The sequence below is a fragment of the Ascaphus truei genome (genome assembly GCF_040206685.1).
Source record: "Ascaphus truei isolate aAscTru1 chromosome 23 unlocalized genomic scaffold, aAscTru1.hap1 SUPER_23_unloc_2, whole genome shotgun sequence".
Taxonomy (NCBI): domain Eukaryota; kingdom Metazoa; phylum Chordata; class Amphibia; order Anura; family Ascaphidae; genus Ascaphus; species Ascaphus truei.
The window spans coordinates 566,624-592,914 of NW_027453863.1; the positions used below are offsets into that span (position 1 = coordinate 566,624).

The 26,291-nt window shown below is 52.6% G+C and overlaps 2 protein-coding genes across 3 annotated transcripts; both read right to left on the minus strand.

The window, feature by feature from the left end:
• Positions 1–584: 584 nt before the first annotated feature.
• SNF8 (SNF8 subunit of ESCRT-II) lies at positions 585–10,756 on the minus strand. Of its 2 annotated transcripts, XM_075581013.1 has the most exons (8): positions 10,605–10,755; positions 9,373–9,423; positions 8,935–9,073; positions 7,562–7,666; positions 7,129–7,201; positions 6,256–6,397; positions 5,550–5,624; positions 585–1,123 (listed from the first exon to the last, which is right to left on the minus strand). In XM_075581013.1, the coding sequence occupies exons 1-8, from the start codon at positions 10,656–10,658 to the stop codon at positions 986–988; spliced, it is 777 nt and encodes a 258-aa protein (XP_075437128.1). In that variant the 5' UTR covers positions 10,659–10,755; the 3' UTR covers positions 585–985. The 2 variants fall into 2 exon arrangements, with proteins under 2 accessions (XP_075437128.1, XP_075437129.1); XM_075581014.1 differs by lacking the exon at positions 5,550–5,624 and having other exon boundaries at positions 10,605–10,756.
• A 5,726-nt stretch (positions 10,757–16,482) lies between these two features.
• On the minus strand, positions 16,483–24,893 carry GIP (gastric inhibitory polypeptide). Its single transcript, XM_075581000.1, has 5 exons — positions 24,767–24,893; positions 22,319–22,418; positions 22,095–22,238; positions 17,353–17,490; positions 16,483–16,608 (listed from the first exon to the last, which is right to left on the minus strand). Exons 1-5 carry the CDS (start codon positions 24,819–24,821, stop codon positions 16,599–16,601), a joined length of 447 nt encoding a protein of 148 aa, XP_075437115.1. The 5' UTR covers positions 24,822–24,893; the 3' UTR covers positions 16,483–16,598.
• Positions 24,894–26,291: the final 1,398 nt, after the last annotated feature.

A 26,291-nucleotide genomic window follows, 5' to 3' on the forward strand; every position in this document is an offset into this window, starting at 1 on the left:
TAGTTACTGCACGGCGCCAGCATGAGTCACGCCGCCACGTACGGCAGCAGCATACGTCACGCCGCCACGTACGGCAGCAGCATACGTCACGCCGCCACGTACGGCAGCAGCATGAGTCACGCTGGCAGCAGCATGTCACGCCGCCACGTACGGCAGCAGCATACGTCACGCCGCCACATACGGCAGCAGCATACGTCACGCCGCCACGTACGGCAGCAGCATGAGTCACGCCGCCATGTGGACACATGGTCCATGGTTCTTCCGGGCTGGAGAACTGGTGCTGTCCAGCAGAACTCCCAGCCGTGTCTAAGGTTGTGAATGAAACGTTAACCCCGGCTCCGCCAGACACTTGCCCCTATGGGAAGTTGCTTTCAGTGTGTGGTGGCTGTGGAGATCTGGGCTGTAACGTGAGCTACTTTCCCCTAATTAAACAAGCACACGGCTTATAACTGAGGTTCTCTTAGCACCCGGTGTCATGAGATTACACTCACCCTCCTACTATCCCCCACAGCAGGGTGACGCGGTGACGGGTAACACCCGCTTTCTGCACACACTATGTAAGAAGCGTTTGTGAAATCTAGAGAGACTTTTTTTTGTATCTTTATTCCCACAGGATAACAGACATTGACCGTCTCTGAAGCTGCTTCCCGCAGCCGGAGAAGACGTTAGTCCCCTTGGTTTAAACTGAGCCGATATCTCCTCCAGCCTGGGAAATGGTGTGCAGTATAGCGCGTGTATATTGGATCAGGACCAGTGGGGGGGGGGGGGAGGTACGTTCTGCTGTTTAACAGCTTTATGAATATTTGTTTGTTTGTTTTTAGCACTGGTGATATTTTCCATTACGGACACGGCTGTCCCTGCTTGTAGGTCTCCGTGAGGGCGGGGGTTACGGAATAGGTCTCTGCCGTGAGCGCGGGGGTTACGGAATAGGTCTCTGCCGTGAGCGCGGGGGTTACGGAATAGGTCTCCGCCGTGAGCGCGGGGGTTACGGAATCGCCGCCATTGCCTCCTCGGGAGTAATTTGTTGAGAGTAAAGTTCAGTAAAGAGCGCGGGGAGCCAGTAGTGCGCGTCGCCGGCTGTCTGCGTGTCCAGCCACGCCAAACCTTCCTTCAGTAAGTGTTCCTGAGTGGGGGGTAGGGGGAGAGAGAGGTCACTAATCGCAGTATCAGTACCCGGATCCCACGTGCCGTACTAACCCAGGGGCCGGTGCTGTTCTGCAAAACAGCCACGGATTACAAAGTAAGTGAGATAGTATTGGGAACTCTTATCCCGAGGAGGGCGAGACTGGGTAAGCTTTATACACAGGAAGGGCATCGTTATTACAGAGGTTGTGTATATTGCAGTGTGAGATTATTCTCTGTGGCCCTGCGCACAGACTAAACAGTATTGCAATGTGTGATCCTATACACCACAATCTGGGTGCCACTTACAGCACGGTCTTATACCCCGGAGACTCAGAATCTGGGTGTTCCTATATACCGGAGACTCAGAATCTGGGTGTTCCTATATACCGCAGACTCAGAATCTGGGTGTTCCTATATACCGCAGACTCAGAATCTGGGTGTTCCTATATACCGGAGACTCAGAATCTGGGTGTTCCTATACCCCGGAGACTCAGAATCTGGGTGTTCCTATATACCGGAGACTCAGAATCTGGGTGTTCCTATATACCGGAGACTCAGAATCTGGGTGTTCCTATATACCGGAGACTCGGAATCTGGGTGTTCCTATATACCGGAGACTCGGAATCTGGGTGTTCCTATATACCGGAGACTCGGAATCTGAGTGTTCCTATATACCGGAGACTCGGAATCTGGGTGTTCCTATATACCGGAGACTCGGAATCTGGGTGTTCCTATATACCGGAGACTCGGAATCTGGGTGTTCCTATATACCGGAGACTCAGAATCTGGGTGTTCCTATATACCGCAGACTCGGAATCTGGGTGTTCCTATATACCGGAGACTCGGAATCTGGGTGTTCCTATATACCGGAGACTCGGAATCTGGGTGTTCCTATATACCGGAGACTCGGAATCTGGGTGTTCCTATATACCGGAGACTCGGAATCTGGGTGTTCCTATATACCGGAGACTCGGAATCTGGGTGTTCCTATATACCGCAGACTCGGAATCTGGGTGTTCCTATATACCGCAGACTCGGAATCTGGGTGTTCCTATATACCGGAGACTCAGAATCTGGGTGTTCCTATATACCGGAGACTCAGAATCTGGGTGTTCCTATATACCGCAGACTCAGAATCTGGGTGTTCCTATATACCGCAGACTCGGGGTGTTCCTATATACCGCAGAATCTGGGTGTTCCTATATACCGCAGACTCTGGGTGTTCCTATATACCGCAGAATCTGGGTGTTCCTATATACCGCAGAATCTGGGTGTTCCTATATACCGCAGACTCGGGGTGTTCCTATATACCGCAGAATCTGGGTGTTCCTATATACCGCAGACTCGGGGTGTTCCTATATACCGCATAATCTGGGTGTTCCTATATACCGCAGACTCGGGGTGTTCCTATATACCGCAGAATCTGGGTGTTCCTATATACCGCAGACTCGGGGTGTTCCTATATACCGCAGACTCTGGGTGTTCCTATATACCGCAGACTCTGGGTGTTCCTATATACCGCAGAATCTGGGTGTTCCTATATACCGCAGACTCGGGGTGTTCCTATATACCGCAGAATCTGGGTGTTCCTATATACCGCAGAATCTGGGTGTTCCTATATACCGCAGACTCGGGGTGTTCCTATATACCGCATAATCTGGGTGTTCCTATATACCGCAGACTCGGGGTGTTCCTATATACCGCAGAATCTGGGTGTTCCTATATACCGCAGACTCGGGGTGTTCCTATATACCGCAGAATCTGGGTGTTCCTATATACCGGAGACTCAGAATCTGGGTGTTCCTATACACCGCAGACTCAGAATCTGGGTGTTCCTATATACCGCAGACTCAGAATCTGGGTGTTCCTATATACCGCAGACTCAGAATCTGGGTGTTCCTATATACCGGAGACTCGGAATCTGGGTGTTCCTATATACCGGAGACTCAGAATCTGGGTGTTCCTATATACCGGAGACTCGGAATCTGGGTGTTCCTATACACCGCAGACTCGGAATCTGGGTGTTCCTATACACCGCAGACTCGGAATCTGGGTGTTCCTATATACCGCAGACTCAGAATCTGGGTGTTCCTATATACCGCAGACTCGGAATCTGGGTGTTCCTATACACCGCAGACTCGGAATCTGGGTGTTCCTATACACCGCAGACTCGGAATCTGGGTGTTCCTATAAACCGCAGACTCGGAATCTGGGTGTTCCTATATACTGGAGACTCGGAATCTGGGTGTTCCTATACCCCGGAGACTCGGAATCTGGGTGTTCCTATATACCGGAGACTCAGAATCTGGGTGTTCCTATACACCGCAGACTCGGAATCTGGGTGTTCCTATATACTGGAGACTCGGAATCTGGGTGTTCCTATACCCCGGAGACTCGGAATCTGGGTGTTCCTATATACCGGAGACTCAGAATCTGGGTGTTCCTATACACCGCAGACTCGGAATCTGGGTGTTCCTATACACCGCAGACTCGGAATCTGGGTGTTCCTATACACCGCAGACTCGGAATCTGGGTGTTCCTATATACCGGAGACTCGGAATCTGGGTGTTCCTATATACCGCAGACTCGGAATCTGGGTGTTCCTATATACCGGAGACTCGGAATCTGGGTGTTCCTATATACCGGAGACTCGGAATCTGGGTGTTCCTATATACCGGAGACTCGGAATCTGGGTGTTCCTATATACCGGAGACTCGGAATCTGGGTGTTCCTATATACCGGAGACTCGGAATCTGGGTGTTCCTATATACCGCAGACTCGGAATCTGGGTGTTCCTATATACCGCAGACTCGGAATCTGGGTGTTCCTATATACCGGAGACTCAGAATCTGGGTGTTCCTATATACCGGAGACTCAGAATCTGGGTGTTCCTATATACCGCAGACTCAGAATCTGGGTGTTCCTATATACCGCAGACTCGGGGTGTTCCTATATACCGCAGAATCTGGGTGTTCCTATATACCGCAGACTCTGGGTGTTCCTATATACCGCAGAATCTGGGTGTTCCTATATACCGCAGAATCTGGGTGTTCCTATATACCGCAGACTCGGGGTGTTCCTATATACCGCAGAATCTGGGTGTTCCTATATACCGCAGAATCTGGGTGTTCCTATATACCGCAGACTCGGGGTGTTCCTATATACCGCATAATCTGGGTGTTCCTATATACCGCAGACTCGGGGTGTTCCTATATACCGCAGAATCTGGGTGTTCCTATATACCGCAGACTCGGGGTGTTCCTATATACCGCAGACTCTGGGTGTTCCTATATACCGCAGAATCTGGGTGTTCCTATATACCGCAGACTCGGGGTGTTCCTATATACCGCAGAATCTGGGTGTTCCTATATACCGCAGAATCTGGGTGTTCCTATATACCGCAGACTCGGGGTGTTCCTATATACCGCATAATCTGGGTGTTCCTATATACCGCAGACTCGGGGTGTTCCTATATACCGCAGAATCTGGGTGTTCCTATATACCGCAGACTCGGGGTGTTCCTATATACCGCAGACTCGGGGTGTTCCTATATACCGCAGAATCTGGGTGTTCCTATATACCGCAGACTCGGGGTGTTCCTATATACCGCAGAATCTGGGTGTTCCTATATACCGGAGACTCAGAATCTGGGTGTTCCTATATACCGCAGACTCAGAATCTGGGTGTTCCTATATACCGCAGACTCAGAATCTGGGTGTTCCTATATACCGGAGACTCGGAATCTGGGTGTTCCTATATACCGGAGACTCAGAATCTGGGTGTTCCTATATACCGGAGACTCGGAATCTGGGTGTTCCTATACACCGCAGACTCAGAATCTGGGTGTTCCTATACACCGCAGACTCAGAATCTGGGTGTTCCTATATACCGCAGACTCAGAATCTGGGTGTTCCTATATACCGCAGACTCGGAATCTGGGTGTTCCTATACACCGGAGACTCGGAATCTGGGTGTTCCTATACACCGCAGACTCGGAATCTGGGTGTTCCTATACACCGCAGACTCGGAATCTGGGTGTTCCTATACACCGCAGACTCGGAATCTGGGTGTTCCTATAAACCGCAGACTCGGAATCTGGGTGTTCCTATATACTGGAGACTCGGAATCTGGGTGTTCCTATACCCCGGAGACTCGGAATCTGGGTGTTCCTATATACCGGAGACTCAGAATCTGGGTGTTCCTATACACCGCAGACTCGGAATCTGGGTGTTCCTATATACTGGAGACTCGGAATCTGGGTGTTCCTATACCCCGGAGACTCGGAATCTGGGTGTTCCTATATACCGGAGACTCAGAATCTGGGTGTTCCTATACACCGCAGACTCGGAATCTGGGTGTTCCTATACACCGCAGACTCGGAATCTGGGTGTTCCTATACACCGCAGACTCTGGGTGCTACTTACCAGTACGTGTTTGGCTCGTTCTGTCTCCCAGTTTAAACTTGATTTAATTTCACTGACTGTCACAAATCCTTTTTTCTGTGGAAAAAAATATATATATATTTTGCAGCTGAGATGAGCGGAGTCCTGGCGCCCGCTACAAGTAATCTAAATAACCGCGCAAAGACGCCGCGAGCGGGGGACGCGAGACGCCGCGAGCGGGGGACGCGAGACGCCGCGAGCGGGGGACGCGAGACGCCGCGAGCGGGGTCCAGGCGGCCGCTACAAGTAATCTAAATAACCGCGCAAAGGACTCTACGCACAGGTTTTATTTGCAGTATTCCCTAGGGGGGTAACGCCGCGAGCGGGGGGCGCGAGACGCCGCGAGCGGGGGGCGCGAGACGCCGCGAGCGGGGGGCGCGAGACGCCGCGAGCGGGGGGCGCGAGACGCCGCGAGCGGGGGGCGCGAGACGCCGCGAGACGCCGCGAGCGGGGGGCGCGAGACGCCGCGAGCGGGGGACGCGAGACGCCGCGAGCGGGGGACGCGAGACGCCGCGAGCGGGGGGCGCGAGACGCCGCGAGACGCCGCGAGCGGGGGACGCCGCGAGCGGGGGACGCGAGACGCCGCGAGCGGGGGCCGCGAGACGCCGCGAGCGGGGGGCGCGAGACGCCGCGAGCGGGGGCGCTGCACGGATCGGGGTTGTTCTGTCTGCACACGCCCTTTACCTACCTCTGCCAGCTGTAAGACGACGGTGTGGTCCATGTTCAGCTCGGCCGGAACGGACTGGACCAGGTAAGAACCTCCGACAGGAATAATACCAAACCCATTTCCCAGAACCTTTAACTTCTTAATCGCTCGAATGACATCGTCCCTGAAACAGCACAAATGTGTCAGCGTCTGTTCAGAGCGCAAGTACTTCTCCCATTAACCCCGCGGACTGACCGCTCCCCGCGGACACTCAGTGACCGCTCCCCGCGGACACTCAGTGACCGCTCCCCGCGGACACTCAGTGACCGCTCCCCGCGGACACTCAGTGACCGCTCCCCGCGGACACTCAGTGACCGCTCCCCGCGGACACTCAGTGACCGCTCCCCGCGGACACTCAGTGACCGCTCCCCGCGGACACTCAGTGACCGCTCCCCGCGGACACTCAGTGACCGCTCCCCGCGGACACTCAGTGACCGCTCCCCGCGGACACTCAGTGACCGCTCCCCGCGGACACTCAGTGACCGCTCCCCGCGGACACTCAGTGACCGCTCCCCGCGGACACTCAGTGACCGCTCCCCGCGGACACTCAGTGACCGCTCCCCGCGGACACTCAGTGACCGCTCCCCGCGGACATTCCGTGACCGCTCCCCGTGACCCCGCGGACATTCCGTGACCGCTCCCCGTAACCCCGCGGACATTCCTTGACCGCTCCCCGTGACCCCGCGGACATTCCTTGACCGCTCCCCGTGACCCCGCGGACATTCCGTGACTGCTCCCCGTGACCCCGCGGACATTCCTTGACTGCTCCCCGTGACCCCGCGGATATTCCGTGACTGCTCCCCGTGACCCCGCGGATATTCCTTGACTGCTCCCCGTGACCCCGCGGATACTCACTGACTCACGTCCTGAGCGAGCTTCCCTCTCCCCTTCAGGACCTGCTGATGGAGCTCAGTCAGGGTGATGAGGCCTGCAGGGAGGAGGCACGGTAAAGCCCGGGCTCAGCGTTACCTGCATGTTGCAGAGTTGTACAGCCTTTCCTATTCGTGTAAAATCACACAGGAAAGTAACGAGTGGCCTGCTTCCCCCCAGCCTTCCTGTGAGGACAGAGGGGTGTGTGTGTGTGTGTGTGTCTCCCCCCCCTCAGGCTGCACAGGACCCACCCAGGTTTTGTTCCTCGTACAAGACTCGCACTATTTCTGTCACACAATTGTCCCCACTTTTCCTTTCAGATCGTATACATGTCAAGCCCCCAATATTCAATGTCTGAGAACTCAAAATCAATGAAGATACACACACACACACACACAACTGCCCTTATTTCACTCACCTCCGTTGCGGTGTTTCAGAGCCAGACACACTTCTATTATCTGAACCCCCAGCTCATAATAAAAGTCCCCCACTCCGAGCATTTCTGACCAGAATCCTTTCCCAGCTGAAAAAGAACAGGACGCAGAAGCCTTCATCAGCATCAAAGTCTACAGAGGTGTGAAAATGGCGTCCTTGTGTCGGCTATCGTAACCACCCTCCCCAGCTATGCAATCACCTTGCAAGGTGAAATTCAAAGCAATAATGTTCCTTGTGTAAAAGGACAGAGAAAATAGATGGTGTAAACTGCTTACTGATTCACACAAGATGCTAGATAAACAACGGAGGACCCCCTCGCCTCCCAGAACAGCTCGGACTCCCAGCTGAGCAGGCGCCTGGGAGAGATTCAGTGCGTATGGGATACTGCTCAACTGAGCAGAGTCAGTGTCGTCCTGGTGTAAACACCTAATGCTTCATTTATCTAGCAGCTTGTGTGATTCATTTACTATCTATGCGTGGTTATCAGTACGCAGTTTACACCGTCTTTTCCGTGTGTCCTTTTACACAAGGAACACTAGGTGCTTTGAGTTTCGCCGTGGAAGGTGTTCTTATGGCTGGGCGGGGTGGTTACAATAACCTCCACTGGAATACGTGTGTGCCTCTGTGATATCAGTACCGGGCGGAGGAGACGGATAGCAACATTCCCCGCAGGGTATGGATTGTCACTCTTATTGACAGAGTATCTTTTGTGCTCTAGTTAGTGTTTATAGCATCCTCCTCAGTCATTCTAACTATGTAGTTTGGGTCTTTAAAGGACTTGTAAACTAATTTGATTAAAGCTTGTTATTAACCATGTAGGAGTCAGGACAAACTCTGCAGTCACGTGCTTAAAATGCAGCATTTGCTTAGCTGTGATCTGTACAATCTTGCCATGTTCTCCCCATACAACCAGAGACGCAAATGTACAGTGCAAAAAAAAGGTGAGACTATTACTCCAGATCTCCCGAGAGAACGCACACACGGCAACGTTTATAATCACACAACCCACGTGTATATATAGTGAGAAGCACCGGAGGTGCGGTCACAGATTCAACGGTGTTACTCTGTGTATGCCACCCCAAGAAGTGAGGGGTTCAGGTAGGAAGTGAATACATTCCCTACCAATTAGATTGTAAGCTCTTCGGAGCAGGAACGCCTTTTCCACAGTGTTACTTTTATGTCTGATGCACTTATTCCCATGATGTGTTATTTATATGACTGTTGTGTGTATTACTGCTGTGAAGTGCTGTGTACATTAATGGCGCTATATAAATAAAGATATACATACATACACCTGTTTAACACCAATACTCTAACCACAGCGCCTAACGGCAGTGAATGTCATATGGAGCTTACACGCCAGCGGATCCACGCCAATCGTTGCGCACATGTCTTGAAACTGGACCCGGAACTGGGGATTTTTGCGAATTTCTTGCTTATGTTTACTGGCAAACTCTTCCAGATTGGTCTTGAACATCTCCAGCTGCCTGGACATCTGAAACAGAAAGGGGGAACCCAGGAGGTGTCTCTCCCTGACCACACAGGGCAGCGGGTACAATACAAACATTTAAAGGGTGTGACGGGCACGGTGTGGCTTCATGTGGGGGCCTGGTTCTTGGGGAAACTACATGAGCGACAGGGCTAAGCAACACTTGTTGAATGCAATGAAGCGGAAGAGGAGACGGGGAGGATATTACACATCCCACAATTAGTCTCCGGCTAATGAAAGAGAGTATAGAAATGCGCACAGAATTGGGAGGCTGTTAAAGTGAAAAGATGGTGGATTCTGCTCACCTGAACCAGCTGATCCTCAGCCAGGACTGTCCCGCGCTCCTTGTACTTAGCCTGGAATAAAAAGGACAGACATGTCCCTGAACTGGGAGAGGAGGGGTCCTACATGTCCCTGAACTGGGAGAGGAGGGAGGAGGGGTCCTACATGTCCCTGAACTGGGAGAGGAGGGGTCCTACATGTCCCTGAACTGGGAGAGGAGGGGTCCTACATGTCCCTGAACTGGGAGAGGAGGGGTCCTACATGTCCCTGAGCCCCACCAACATTTAGCATATACAACAGAAACACTCTGTGGTATAAATCAAACCTAATATATGGGTTAGGGCATGACGGGAAATAGAGGTCAGGGCTGGGGAGAGATTGGGGGTCAGGGCTGGGGACAGATTGGGGGTCAGGGCTGGGGACAGATTGGGGGTCAGGGCTGGGGAGAGATTGGGGGTCAGGGCTGGGGAGAGATTGGGGGGTCAGGGCTGGGGAGAGATTGGGGGTCAGGGCTGGGGAGAGATTGGGGGTCAGGGCTGGGGAGAGATTGGGGGTCAGGGCTGGGGAGAGATTGGGGGTCAGGGCTGGGGAGAGATTGGGGGTCAGGGCTGGGGAGAGATTGGGGGTCAGGGCTGGGGAGAGATTGGGGGTCAGGGCTGGGGAGAGATTGGGGGTCAGGGCTGGGGAGAGATTGGGGTCAGGGCTGGGGAGAGATTGGGGTCAGGGCTGGGGAGAGATTGGGGGGGGCAGAGGTCAGGGCTGGGGAGAGATTGGGGGGGGGGCAGAGGTTAGGGCTGGGGAGAGATTGGGGGGGGCAGAGGTCAGGGCTGGGGAGAGATTGGGGGGGGCAGAGGTCAGGGCTGGGGAGAGATTGGGGGGGGGCAGAGGTCAGGGCTGGGGAGAGATTGGGGGGGGCAGAGGTCAGGGCTGGGGAGAGATTGGGGGGCAGAGGTCAGGGCTGGGGAAAGATTGGGGGGGGCAGAGGTCAGGGCTGGGGAGAGATTGGGGGGGGCAGAGGTCAGGGCTGGGGAGAGATTGGGGGGGCAGAGGTCAGGGCTGGGGGAAGATTGGGGGGGGGCAGAGGTCAGGGCTGGGGAGAGATTGGGGGTGCAGAGGTCAGGGCTGGGGAGAGATTGGGGGTGCAGAGGTCAGGGCTGGGGAGAGATTGGGGGTGCTGGGGAGAGATTTGGGGGGAGAGGTCAGGGCTGGGAAGATTGGGGGGCAGGGCTCAGCCCCGGGTACACGGGCCGCTCACCTCTGCCAGCTTCTTTTTGGCGATCGCACCCGCACCGACCCCTCTCCGGTGCATGGCGGCGCCCGGTAGCTGAGCACAGCCAGGTACTTCCGCGATATGACGTCACCAACGTGCGACACTGACGTCTCCGCGCGCGCCTACAGTATTACGCGTCACTTCCGGAAGTAGCGCCCTCCATCTTTCATTCGGGTAAGACTGGCGGAAAAGGTTGATGACGTGGTGACGTCACCATAAAGGGACCGGTTATCTGAGTCTACACCCCTTGTACTATATCCATGTAACACCCACCCCAAAATCTATCCATCCCCATCCATCTATCCATTCAACCACCCACCCCCATATCTATCCCACCCCCATATCTATCCCCACCCCCCCATTCCCATCTATCACCCACCCCCATATCCATTATCTATCCATCCCCACCCATCTATCCATTCCCCACCCAACCCCATATCTATCTATCCCCACCCCCCATTCCCATCTATCACCCACCCCCATATCCATTATCCATCCCCACCCATCTATCCATTCCCCACCCAACCCCATATCTATCTATCCCCACCCCCCCATTCCCATCTAACACCCACCCCCCCCATTCCCATCTAACACCCACCCCCATATCCATTATCTATCCATCCCCACCCATCTATCCATTCCCCACCCAACCCCATATCTATCCATCCCCATCCATCTATCCATTCAACCACCCACCCCCATATCTATCTATCCCCATCCATCTATCCATTCAACCACCCACCCCCATATCTATCTATCCCCACCCCCATATCTATCCCCACCCCCCATTCCCATCTATCACCCATCCCCCATTCCCATCCATCTATCCATTCTTCAACCAACCCCATATCTATCCCCACCCCCCCATTCCCATCTAACACCCACCCCCCATTCCCATCTAACACCCACCCCCATATCCATTATCTATCCATCCCCATCCATCTATCCATTCCCCACCCACCCCCATATCTATCCCCACCCCCCCATTCCCATCTATCACCCACCCCCATATCCATTATCTATCCATCCCCATCCATCTATCCATTCCTCACCCAACCCCATATCTATCTATCCCCACCCCCCCATTCCCATCTAACACCCACCCCCCCATTCCCATCTAACACCCACTCCCCCATTCCCATCTAACACCCACCCCCCATTCCCATCTAACACCCACCCCCATATCCATTATCTATCCATCCCCATCCATCTATCCATTCCCCACCCACCCCCATATCTATCCCCACCCCCCCATTCCCATCTAACACCCACCCCCATATCCATTATCTATCCATCCCCATCCATCTATCCATTCCTCACCCAACCCCATATCTATCTATCCCCACACCCCCATTCCCATCTAACACCCACCCCCCATTCCCATCTAACACCCACCCCCCATTCCCATCTAACACCCACCCCCCATTCCCATCTAACACCCACCCCCATATCCATTATCTATCCATCCCCATCCATCTATCCATTCCCCACCCACCCCCATATCTATCTATCCCCACCCCCCCATTCCCATCTAACACCCACCCCCCATTCCCATCTAACACCCACCCCCCATTCCCATCTAACACCCACCCCCATATCCATTCCCCACCCACCCCCATATCTATCTATCCCCACCCCCCATTCCCATCTAACACCCACCCCCATATCCATTATCTATCCATCCCCATCCATCTATCCATTCCCCACCCACCCCATATATATCTATCCCCACCCCCCCATTCCCATCTATCACCCACCCCCCCATTCCCATCTAACACCCACCCCCATATCCATTATCTATCCATTCCCACCCATCTATCCATTCCCCACTCAACCCCATATCTATCCCCCCCCATATCTATCCCCACCCCCCCATTCCCATCTATCACCCACCCCCCCTTCCCATCTAACACCCACCCCCATATCCAAAATCTATCCATCCCCATCCATCTATCCATTCAATCACCCACCCCCATATCTATCCCCACCCCCCATTCCCATCTATCACCCCCCCCCCATTCCCATCTAACACCCACCCCCATATCCAAAATCTATCCATCCCCATCCATCTATCCATTCAACCACCCACCCCATATCTATCTATCCCCCCCATTCCCATCTAACACCCACCCCCATATCCATTATCTATCCATCCCCACCCATCTATCAGTTCCCCACCCACCCCATAATGATCTATCCCCACCCCCCATATCTACCTCACCCCCATTCCAATCTATCCATTCCCCACCCATCTATCCCCAACCCGTCCATCCCCACCCATATCTATCCACCCCGTCCATCTATCCATCCCCACCCACCCTTTCCCATCTATCCCCAATCCATCTCTACCCATACCCATCTATCCATCCCCATACATCTATCCCCAACCCGTCCATCCCCATCCATATCTATACACTCCCATCCCCACCCACCCGCACCCATATCTATCCACACCCATCCATCATCACCCACCCATCTATCTATCCCCACCCATATCTATCCACCCCCGTCCATCTATCCACCCCCACCCACCCATTCCCATCTATCCCCACCCATTCCCATCTATCCTCACTCATCTCTACCCATACCCATCCATCCCCATACATCTATCCCCAACCCGTCCATCCCCATACATCTATCCATCATCACCCACCCCCACCCATATCTATCCACTCCCATCCATCACCACCCCACCCATCTATCCATCCTTACCCACCCATCCTCACCCATATCTATCCGTTCCCATCCACAACCCACCCATCTATCCATCCCCACCCATTCCCATCTCTTCATCCCCACCCATCTATCCATTACCACCCATCCCCACCCAACCATTCCCATCTAACCACTCTCATCTATCCATCCCCACCCCACCCACCCCACCCATCTATCTATCCATCCACTCCCATCAATGTATCCATCACCACCCACCCATCTATCCCCACCTACCCCCACCCATATCTATCCACTCCCATCCATCCCCACCTACCCCCACCCATATCTATCCACTCCCATCCATCCCCACCCATATCTATCCATCCTTACCCATCCATCCTCACCCATATCTATCCATTCCCATCTATCCATCCCCACCCACCCATTCCCATCTATCCTCACCCATTCCCATCTATCCTCACCCATTCCCATCTATCCTCACCCATTCCCATCTATCCTCACCCATTCCCATCTATCCCTAACCCACCCATCTATCCATCCCCACCCACCCATTCCCATCTATCCCCACCCATTCCCATCTATCCATCCCCACCCATCTATCCATTGCCACCCTTCCCCACCCATATCTATCCATCCCCACCCATCAATCCATCCCCACCCACCCATTCCCATCTATCCATCCCCACCCATCTATCCATTGCCACCCTTCCACACCCATATCTATCCATCCCCACCCATCAATCCATCCCCACCCACCCATTCCCATCTATCCATCCCCACCCATCTATCCATTGCCACCCTTCCCCACCCATATCTATCCATCCCCACACATCAATCCATCCCCACCCAACCATTCCCATCTATCCATCCCCACCCATCTATCCATCCCCACCCATTCCCATCTATCCCCACCCATTCCCATCTACCCCCACCCATTCCCATCTATCCCCACCCATTCCCATCTCTTCATCCCCACCCATCTATCCATTACCACCCTTCCCCATCCATCAATCCATCCCCACCCAACCATTCCCATCTATCCATCCACTCCCATCCATTTATCCATCACCACCCACCCATCTATCCCCACCTACCCCCACCCATATCTATCCACTCCCATCCATCCCCACCTACCCCCACCCATATCTATCCATCCCCACCCACCCATTCCCATCTATCCCCACCCATTCCCATCTATCCTCACCCATTCCCATCTATCCATCCCTACCCATCTATCCCCAACCCACACATCACCCCCCACCCATATCTATCCACTACCATCCCCACCCATCTATCCATTCCCATCCATCCCCACCCATCGATCTATCCCCACCCATCTAACCATCCCCACCCATCTATTTAAACCGACCCATCTATCCATCCCCACCCATCTATCCATCCCCACCCATCTATCCATCCCCACCCATCTATCCATCCTCACCCATCTATCCATCCCGACCTATAGACCGACCCATCTATCCATCCCCACCCATGTATCCATCCCCACCCATGTATCCATCCCCACCCATGTATCCATCCCCACCCATGTATCCATCCCCCACCCATGTATCCATCCCCACCCATGTATCCATCCCCACCCATGTATCCATCCCCACCCATGTATCCATCCCCACCCATGTATCCATCCCCACCCATCTATCCATCCCCCCCCATCCATCCCCACCCATGTATCCATCCCCACCCATGTATCCATCCCCACCCATGTATCCATCCCCACCCATGTATCCATCCCCACCCATCTATCCATCCCCACCCACCTATCTATCCCTACCCATCCATCCCCACCCATGTATCCATCCCAACTCATCGTTCCTCACCCATCTATCCATCTCCACCCATCTATCCATCCCCGACCTATAAACCGACCCATCTATCCATCCCCTCCCATCTATCCATCCCCTCCCATCTATCCATCCCCTCCCATCTATCCCTACCCATCCATCCCCCTCCCATCTATCCATCCCCTCCCATCTATCCATCCCCTGCCATCTATCCATCCCCTCCCATCTATCCATCCCCTCCCATCTATCCATCCTCACCCATCTATCCCCACCCATCTATCCATCCCCACCCATCTATCCATCCCCACCCATGTATCCATCCCCACTCATCGTTCTCCACCCATCTATCCATCCCCACCATCTATCCATCCCCACCATCTATCCATCCCCACCCGTCTATCCATTCCCCACCCATCTATCCATTCCCACCCATCTATCATTCCCCATCCGTCTATCCATCCCCACCCGTCTATCCATTCCCCACCCATGTATCCATTCCCCACCCGTCTATCCATTCCCCACCCGTCTATCCATTCTCCACCCGTCTATCCATTCCCCACCCGTGTATCCATTCCCCATCCGTCTATCCATCCCCACCCGTCTATCCATTCCCCACCCATGTATCCATTCCCCACCCGTCTATCCATTCCCCACCCGTCTATCCATTCCCCACCCGTCTATCCATTCCCCACCCGTCTATCCATTCCCCACCCGTCTATCCATCCCCCGCCCGTCTATCCATCCCCACCCGTCTATCCATCCCCCACCCGTCTATCTATTCCCCACCCGTCTATCCATCCCCCACCCGTCTATCCATCCCCCACCCGTCTATCCATCCCCCACCCATGTATCCATTCCCCACCCATCTATCCACCCCCACACACTGTTCAACTCTCTACTCCCTCTCTCCTCCCCATGTCACTGCTCCCACTCCCTCTTTCCCCTCATCTCACTGCTCCCGCCCATGTCTCCCAACCCCCTCTCCTCCTCCCCCTTTCTGCCTCCCCCATCTCCCTCTCCCCACCCCCTTCAGCCTCCTCCTCCCCACCTTCCCCCCCCCCTCCTCCTCCTGTCCCCCTCTGCTCCCCCTACCCCTGTCTCTCTCCTCCCCCTCCCTGTTCCCCTCTCTCCTCCCCCCCTCTCCTCTCATCCCCCTGTTTGTCCCCCGCCCCCCCCATCCTCAACCCCCCCGCCCCCCCCATCCTCATCCCCCCCCGCCCCCCCCCATCCTCATCCCCCCCCCGCCCCACCCCATCCTCATCCCCCCCCCCGTCCTCATTCCCCCCCCCTGTCCTCATTCACCCCCCCACCGTCCTCATTCCCCCCCCCCCCTGTGCTTTAGGGAGACATATCGTTACTTTATACAGAGAAGCCAGAGATGGGAATTTGAAACTGCAGATATTTTATTTATTTGACACTGTAAACACGTTACATCAGAGCGTCAGCGTCAGGCGTCCGTCTGCAATGGCGCAGGTCCGGGGATCGCTGGAGGAGCCGGTGGTCACGGGAACCTGCGGAAACAAACCATTCGTTTTTACGTAAGGTGCCACGTCTCCCACACTGTCCCACGTGAAGCAGGTTCCATATGTTACACTTTCACACTAAAACGTGGCTTCATATCAAAAAGAAGACTGGGTGGCAATCTAAGCGCGCGTGCGGAGAAATGATGCTTAAAACTCATGTCAGTTTGCACCATTCTGTGGCCATCAGCAGATCCGGTAACTCCTGACACACCGCGGCCTTCGTATCGGACTGGAAGCTGCGCGGTGATATGTAACAATCAATCCCTCCCAATACAGTCAGAGCGCCGCTTATCTGTGCGTGTGCGTGTGCGGGCAGCCGGAAACTAGCGGCGCGAGCGTGGCAGCGTCACTGGGGATTTGTACAGTACACAGAGAAACTACTCGTCTCGTTCTCTGTATAGCAACACAAAAACACGGCGAGTAACGCACCAAGCTCAAAGCGTGGGACTGACTAGGATTCAGGAGTGACCTAGAACAGATCCAACTTTGGAAATCATTGAAAATTCAGAAGTATGCGGTGTGTGTGTGTGTGACTATGTGTGTGTGACTGTGTGTGTCAGTCTGTCTGTGTTTGTCTGCGTCTGTGTGTGTGCGTGACTGTGGTGTTTGTCTGCGTACGTGTCTGTGTGTGTGTGTGTATGTGTGTCAATCTGTCTGTGTTTGTGTATGTGTGTGTGTCAGTCTGTCTGTGTCTCTCGTTGTGTGTGTGTTTGTGTCATTTGATCCATTTACCTTTTTCTTTGCTTGTTTTTCAGAAGCCAGGTGAAGAAGTTCCTATTTCCGTCAGTTTCTTCTGGAACATTGCTATCCTGCCGGCTGAAGTCTGGGCCCTGGAGAGCTGCCTCTCTCTTCGTTACGTCAGATGTATTTCTGCGTGAGAATATTATTTATGTATGTTTTTATTTTTACAGCGCCATTAATGTACACAGCGCTTCACCGCAGTAATACACGCGACAATCATATAAATAACCAATAATACAAATAACACATAATGGGAATAAGCGCTTCAGTCATAAAAGTAACATTTAGGAAGAGGAGTCCCTGCTCCGAGGAGCTTACAATCTAATTGGTAGGTAGGGAGAACGTACAGAGACAGTAGGAGGGCGTTCAGGTAAGTGCGTCTGCAGGGGGCCAAGCTTTATGTATCGTGTATAGTATTATCCACGGAGATACTCATATGCTTCCTTAAGCAGGTGGGTCTTTAAAGGTGGATAGTGAGGGTGCTAGTCGGGTACTGAGGGGAAGGGCATTCCAGAGGTGTGGGGCAGTCAGTGAGAGTTTTAAGGCGGGAGAGGGCTTTAGATACAAAGGGGGTAGAAAGAAGACATCCCTCAGCAGAACGCAAGAGTCTGGATGGTGCATAGTGAGAAATTAGGGATGAGATGTAAGGAGGGGCAGAGGAGGGTATAGTGAGATGTAAGGAGGGGCAGAGGAGGGTATAGTGAGATATTAGGGTGAGATGTAAGGAGGGGCAGAGGAGGGTATAGTGAGATGTAAGGAGGGGCAGAGGAGGGTATAGTGAGATATTAGGGGGAGATGTAAGGAGGGGCAGAGGAGGGTATAGTGAGATGTAAGGAGGGGCAGAGGAGGGTATAGTGAGATGTAAGGAGGAGCAGAGGGGGGTATAGTGAGATATTAGGGTATGATGTAAGGAGGGGCAGAAGGGGGTATAGTGAGATATTAGGGTGAGATGTAAGGAGGAGCAGAGGAGGGTATGGTGAGATATTAGGGTGAGATATAAGGAGGGGCAGAGGGGGATATAGTGAGATGTAAGGAGGGGCAGAGGGGGGTATAGTGAGATGTAAGGAGGGGCAGAGGAGGGTATAGTAAGATATTAGGGATGAGATGTAAGGAGGGGCAGAGGGGGGTATAGTGAGATGTAAGGAGGGGCAGAGGAGTGTAAAGCTGTAAAAGTGAGGAGAAGAATGGAGTGTGAGATGCGGGACTTGATCGGAAGCCAGGAGAGGGATTTCATGAGGGGAGACGCGGGGACAGATTTAGGAAAGAGTAGAGTGATTCTGGCAGCAGTTATCATGGTACTATCGGCACAGAGATGTGATATATCTGCGTGTGTTATCATGGTACTATCGGCACAGAGATGTGATATATCTGCGTGTGTTATCATGGTACTATCGGCACAGAGATGTGATATATCTGCGTGTGTTATCATGGTACTATCGGCACAGATGTGATATATCTGCGTGTGTTATCATGGTACTATCGGCACAGAGATGTGATATATCTGCGTGTGTTATCATGGTACTATCGGCACAGAGATGTGATATATCTGCGTGTGTTATCATGGTACTATCGGCACAGAGATGTGATATATCTGCGTGTGTTATCATGGTACTATCGGCACAGATGTGATATATCTGCGTGTGTTATCATGGTACTATCGGCACAGAGATGTGATATATCTGCGTGTGTTATCATGGTACTATCGGCACAGAGATGTGATATATCTGTGTGAGTATGTTATCATGGTACTATCGGCACAGAGATGTGATATATCTGCGTGAGTTATCATGGAACTATCGGCACAGAGATGTGATATATCTGCGTGTGTTATCATGGTACTATCGGCACAGAGATGTGATATATCTGCGTGTGTTATCATGGTACTATCGGCACAGAGATGTGATATATCTGCGTGTGTTATCATGGTACTATCGGCACAGAGATGTGATATATCTGCGTGTGTTATCATGGTACTATCGGCACAGAGATGTGATATATCTGCGTGTGTTATCATGGTACTATCGGCACAGGGATGTGATATATCTGCGTGTGTTATCATGGTACTATCGGCACAGAGATGTGATATATCTGCGTGTGTTATCATGGTACTATCGGCACAGAGATGTGATATATCTGTGTGAGTATGTTATCATGGTACTATCGGCACAGAGATGTGATATATCTGCGTGTGTTATCATGGTACTATCGGCACAGAGATGTGATATATCTGCGTGAGTTATCATGGAACTATCGGCACAGAGATGTGATATATCTGCGTGTGTTATCATGGTACTATCGGCACAGAGATGTGATATATCTGCGTGTGTTATCATGGAACTATCGGCACAGAGATGTGATATATCTGCGTGTGTTATCATGGTACTATCGGCACAGAGATGTAATATATCTGTGTATGTTATCATGGTACTATCGGCACAGAGATGTGATATATCTGCGTGAGTATGTTATCATGGTACTATCGGCACAGAGATGTGATATATCTGCGTGAGTTATCATGGAACTATCGGCACAGAGATGTGATATATCTGCGTGTGTTATCATGGTACTATCGGCACAGAGATGTGATATATCTGCGTGTGTTATCATGGTACTATCGGCACAGAGATGTGATATATCTGCGTGAGTTATCATGGAACTATCGGCACAGAGATGTGATATATCTGCGTGTGTTATCATGGTACTATCGGCACAGAGATGTGATATATCTGCGTGAGTATGTTATCATGGTACTATCGGCACAGAGATGTGATATATCTGCGTGTGTATGTTATCATGGTACTATCGGCACAGAGATGTGATATATCTGTGTGAGTATGTTATCATGGTACTATCGGCACAGAGATGTGATATATCTGTGTGAGTTATCATGGTACTATCGGCACAGAGATGTGATATATCTGCGTGTGTTATCATGGTACTATCGGCACAGAGATGTGATATATCTGCGTGTGTTATCATGGTACTATCGGCACAGAGATGTGATATATCTGCGTGTGTTATCATGGTACTATCGGCACAGAGATGTGATATATCTGCGTGTGTTATCATGGTACTATCGGCACAGAGATGTGATATATCTGCGTGTGTTATCATGGTACTATCGGCACAGAGATGTGATATATCTGCGTGTGTTATCATGGTACTATCGGCACAGAGATGTGATATATCTGCGTGTGTTATCATGGTACTATCGGCACAGAGATGTGATATATCTGCGTGTGTTATCATGGTACTATCGGCACAGAGATGTGATATATCTGCGTGTGTTATCATGGTACTATCGGCACAGAGATGTGATATATCTGCGTGTGTTATCATGGTACTATCGGCACAGAGATGTGATATATCTGCGTGTGTTATCATGGTACTATCGGCACAGAGATGTGATATATCTGCGTGTGTTATCATGGTACTATCGGCACAGAGATGTGATATATCTGCGTGTGTTATCATGGTACTATCGGCACAGAGATGTGATATATCTGCGTGAGTTATCATGGTACTATCGGCACAGAGATGTGATATATCTGCGTGTGTTATCATGGTACTATCGGCACAGAGATGTGATATATCTGCGTGTGTTATCATGGTACTATCGGCACAGAGATGTGATATATCTGCGTGTGTTATCATGGTACTATCGGCACAGAGATGTGATATATCTGCGTGTGTTATCATGGTACTATCGGCACAGAGATGTGATATATCTGCGTGTGTTATCATGGTACTATCGGCACAGAGATGTGATATATCTCCGTGAGTATGTTATCATGGTACTATCGGCACAGAGATGTGATATATCTGCGTGTGTTATCATGGTACTATCGGCACAGAGATGTGATATATCTCCGTGAGTATGTTATCATGGTACTATCGGCACAGAGATGTGATATATCTGTGTGAGTATGTTATCATGGTACTATCGGCACAGAGATGTGATATATCTGCGTGTGTTATCATGGTACTATCGGCACAGAGATGTGATATATCTGCGTGTGTTATCATGGTACTATCGGCACAGAGATGTGATATATCTGCGTGTGTTATCATGGTACTATCGGCACAGAGATGTGATATATCTCCGTGAGTATGTTATCATGGTACTATCGGCACAGAGATGTGATATATCTGCGTGTGTTATCATGGTACTATCGGCACAGAGATGTGATATATCTCCGTGAGTATGTTATCATGGTACTATCGGCACAGAGATGTGATATATCTGTGTGAGTATGTTATCATGGTACTATCGGCACAGAGATGTGATATATCTCCGTGAGTATGATATCATGGTACTATCGGCACAGAGATGTGATATATCTGCGTGTGTTATCATGGTACTATCGGCACAGAGATGTGATATATCTGCGTGTGTTATCATGGTACTATCGGCACAGAGATGTGATATATCTGCGTGTGTTATCATGGTACTATCGGCACAGAGATGTGATATATCTGCGTGTGTTATCATGGTACTATCGGCACAGAGATGTGATATATCTGCGTGTGTTATCATGGTACTATCGGCACAGAGATGTGATATATCTGTGTGAGTATGTTATCATGGTACTATCGGCACAGAGATGTGATATATCTGTGTGAGTATGTTATCATGGTACTATCGGCACAGAGATGTGATATATCTGCGTGTGTTATCATGGTACTATCGGCACAGAGATGTGATATATCGGGATATGCATTGACAGACTCACTCGCTTTTCTTCTCTCTTCTGGCCAATAACCAATCTACAAAGTTCTTCTTCAGCATGTTGTCCACGTTCCTGCTGTAGTCACTGGCCAGGATGGCCTCGGAGTAGCGTTTCTGTAGGGACTGGTCACTATAGCTCCCTATAGCCCTGTAAGAGAAGTGACGGTGTTTATCGGTGAGGCCGGCATCGCGTCGCGCTTGGCGGCGTGTCGCTTAATGCTCGGGTACCTTCGCGTGTTTTCTTCTCCGCGGGTAACGTGGAAGAGTATAAAGGTGAGTAGGATCGGCAGGTACCCAGGGGCCATCGTCTCCTCGGGGCTGAGCGTGTCTGAGAGAGACAGGAACACGGGGAACCGTTGCAATGCAGTAACATTGGGAGTATCATTTAGTACTTGTGAGATTACTCTGGTGACTTGTACATTATAATACGAAATCGGGGGGTGGGGGGGGCAATTTATAGTTAATGTGTTCACCTTTAGCCCAGGGGGCTCAACTCCAGTCCTCAAGCACCCCAACAGCTCAGGTTTTCAGGATATCCCTGCTTCAGCACAGGTGGCTCAGTCAGAGGCTCTGACCTGTGGGGGGGGGGGAGGGCTTGAGGACTGGAATTGAGCATTGTGGGGTTCAGTACTGCTCCTCCATAGCAGAGACCCCACGCAGGGGCCGCGCCCCTAAATCAATAGCCCAATTAATATCTTTTGTGGAATTTTTTTGATTCTTTTTTGGGGGGTCCCAAACCCCTTACGGTTTGGTCGTCTTCATTTGTGCTCTTGGCACAGAATGGGGTTCCCAGAGGGGAGAGGTTTGGGGGGAGGTGAGGTGTGAGGGGGGGGAGGAGGAGGGGGGAGGGGGAGAGAGTTTGGGGGGAGGTGGGAGGTGAGGGGGGGAGAGATTTGGGGGGAGGTGATGGGGGAAGAGAGTTTGGGTGAGGTGGGAGGTGAGGGGGGGAGGCGAGGTGTAAGGGGGGGAACGGGGAGAGGGGAAATTGGTTGTGAAATACTGTTTATGTTTCATTAAAGGAAACTATAAGTGCTGTAAACATGCTACTGACGGGGTAAACATGCTAATAACGGGGTAAACATGCTAATAACGGGGGAAACATGCTACTGACGGGGGAAACATGCTACTGACGGGGAAACATGCTACTGACGGGGAAACATGCTACTGACGGGGAAACATACTAATGACGGGGGAAACATGCTACTGACGGGGGAAACATGCTACTGACGGGGAAACATACTAGTGACGGGGAAACATGCTACTGACGGGGGAAACATGCTACTGACGGGGAAACATGCTACTGACAGGGAAACATACTAATGACGGGGTAACATGCTACTGACGGGGAAACATGCTACTGACGGGAAACATGCTACTGACGGGGAAACATGCTACTGACGGGAAACATGCTACTGACGGGGGAAACATGCTACTGACGGGGGAAACATGCTACTGACGGGGAAAACATGCTACTGACGGGGAAAACATGCTACTGACGGGGAAAACATACTAGTGACGGGAGAAACATGCTACTGACGGGGAAACATGCTAATGACGGGGAAAACATGCTACTGACGGGGAAAACATACTAGTGACGGGAGAAACATGCTACTGATAGGGAAACATGCTAATGACGGGGAAACATGGTGCTGACGGGGGAAACATGCTACTGACAGGGGAAACATGCTACTGACGGGAAACATGCTACTGACGGGGGAAACATGCTACTGACGGGGGGAACATGCTACTGACGGGAGAAACATGCTACTGACGGGAGAAACATGCTACTGACGTGGGAAACATGCTACTGACGGGGGAACATACTACTGACGGGGGTAACATTCTACTGACGGGGTAACATGCTACTGAGAGGTAACATGCTACTGACGGGGGAAACATGCTACTGACGGGGTAACATGCTACTGACGGGGTAACATGCTACTGAGAGGTAACATGCTACTGACGGGGGAAACATGCTACTGACGGGGTAACATGCTACTGACGGGGTAACATGCTACTGACGGGGAAACATGCTACTGACAGGGAAACATACTAGTGACGGGGAAACATACTACTGACAGTGGGTAACATGCTACTGACGGGGGAAACATACTAGTGACGGGGGGAACATACTACTGACAGGGAAACATATTAGTGACGGGGAAACATACTACTGACAGGGGGAAACATATTAGTGACGGGGGAAACATGCTACTGACGGGGGGAACATACTACTGACGGGGAAACATACTACTGACAGGGGGGAACATACTACTGACAGGGGGAAACATACTAGTGACGGGGGAAACATGCTACTGACAGGGGAAACATACTAATGACGGGGGAACATGCTACTGACAGGGGGAAACATACTAGTGACGGGGGAAACATGCTACTGACGGGGGGAACATACTACTGACAGGGAAACATACTAGTGACGGGGAAACATACTACTGACAGGGGGGAACATACTACTGACAGGGGGAAACATACTAGTGACAGGGGAAACATGCTACTGACAGGGGAAACATACTAGTGACGGGGGAACATGCTACTGACGGGGGAAACATACTAGTGACGGGGGAACATGCTACTGACGGGGGAAACATACTAGTGACGGGGGAACATGCTACTGACGGGGGAACATGCTACTGACGGGGAACACATGCTACTTACATAGAGCAGCTACCTGTGAGCCTGAGTATGACGGAGCCGGTAAGACGTGTAACATATATACACACGGTTACTCCTTCCTATTGGCTGTGAGCACACGCCCCCCGGGCCCCGGCTAGCTGACACGCGCTCTCTGCTCCATTAGGGCCCAGTGACCGGGAAGCGTGTTTGCCGTGCGGTGATTATCCGGTGACTTATTAAACAGACCTGAGATTAATAGCAGTAATGGGTTTATTGCCCGGGCATTACAGGCCGGCTTATAGAGGCGAGGCGCCTAATGTCACGTCCCTATCTGCCCCGTATCTTAATGGGACCTCGTTATAAGGCTCTCCTAATCCTACCCGCGCTCGGATCAGCGCAGCAGGACGCCCCCGCCCTGTGCTCCGGGGCGCAGCGCGTCACGCGGGGGACTTTCCAGCGCGAATCCGAGCGGGGCGCTGCTGCTCCTAATCCTACCCGCGCTCGGATCAGCGCAGCAGGACGCCCCCGCCCTGTGCTCCGGGAGCAGCGCGTCACGCGGGGGACTTTCCAGCGCGAATCCCAGCGGGGCGCTACTGCTCCTAATCCTACCCGCGCTCGGATCAGCGCAGCAGGACGCCCCCGCCCTGTGCTCCGGGCGCAGCGCGTCACGCGGGGGACTTTCCAGCGCGAATCCGAGCGGGGCGCTGCTGCTCCTAATCCTACCCGCGCTCGGATCAGCGCAGCAGGACGCCCCCGCCCTGTGCTCCGGGGCGCAGCGTGTCACGCGGGGGACTTTCCAGCGCGAATCCGAGCGGGGCGCTGCTGCTCCTAATCCTACCCGCGCTCGGATCAGCGCAGCAGGACGCCCCCGCCCTGTGCTCCGGGGCGCAGCGCGTCACGCGGGGGACTTTCCAGCGCGAATCCCAGCGGGGCGCTGCTGCTCCTAATCCTACCCGCGCTCGGATCAGCGCAGCAGGACGCCCCCGCCCTGTGCTCCGGGGCGCAGCGCGTCACGCGGGGGACTTTCCAGCGCGAATCCGAGCGGGGCGCTGCTGCTCCTTATTATTATTATTTTAACTTAAGATTGAAGCAGGGGGTCTCCGGGGGTGAACCCCGTTCATTTGAGCTCGGGGACCCCCTGCTTGCGGAGATACTTACCTCCACAGTCGGTGCCGGGGGGCGCTCCACTGGCTGGGGTTCACATAATGGCCGCTTCACAAAGGTCCTGCAGGCCAATAGGAAGCTGTGAGGTCTCCCGGTGCGGCTTCCCATTGGCTCGCGTGACGCGGGATCCTTAACCTGCAGGAGATACCGGCACCCGCATCGGGGGGGGGGGGGGTATCTCGGGGGGTCCCCTGAGCTGAAATTAATGGGGTTCCGGTCTAGAGACCCCCTGCTTCAAACCTAACAAGCCCCCTGCGTGTGCTGCTCCTGTACAGAGCGCCCTGCGTGTGCTGCTCCTGTACAGAGCCCCTTGCGTGTGCTGCTCCTGTACAGAGCACCTTGCGTGTGCTGCTCCTGTACAGAGATCCCTTGCGTGTGCTGCTCCTGTGCAGAGCGCATTGCG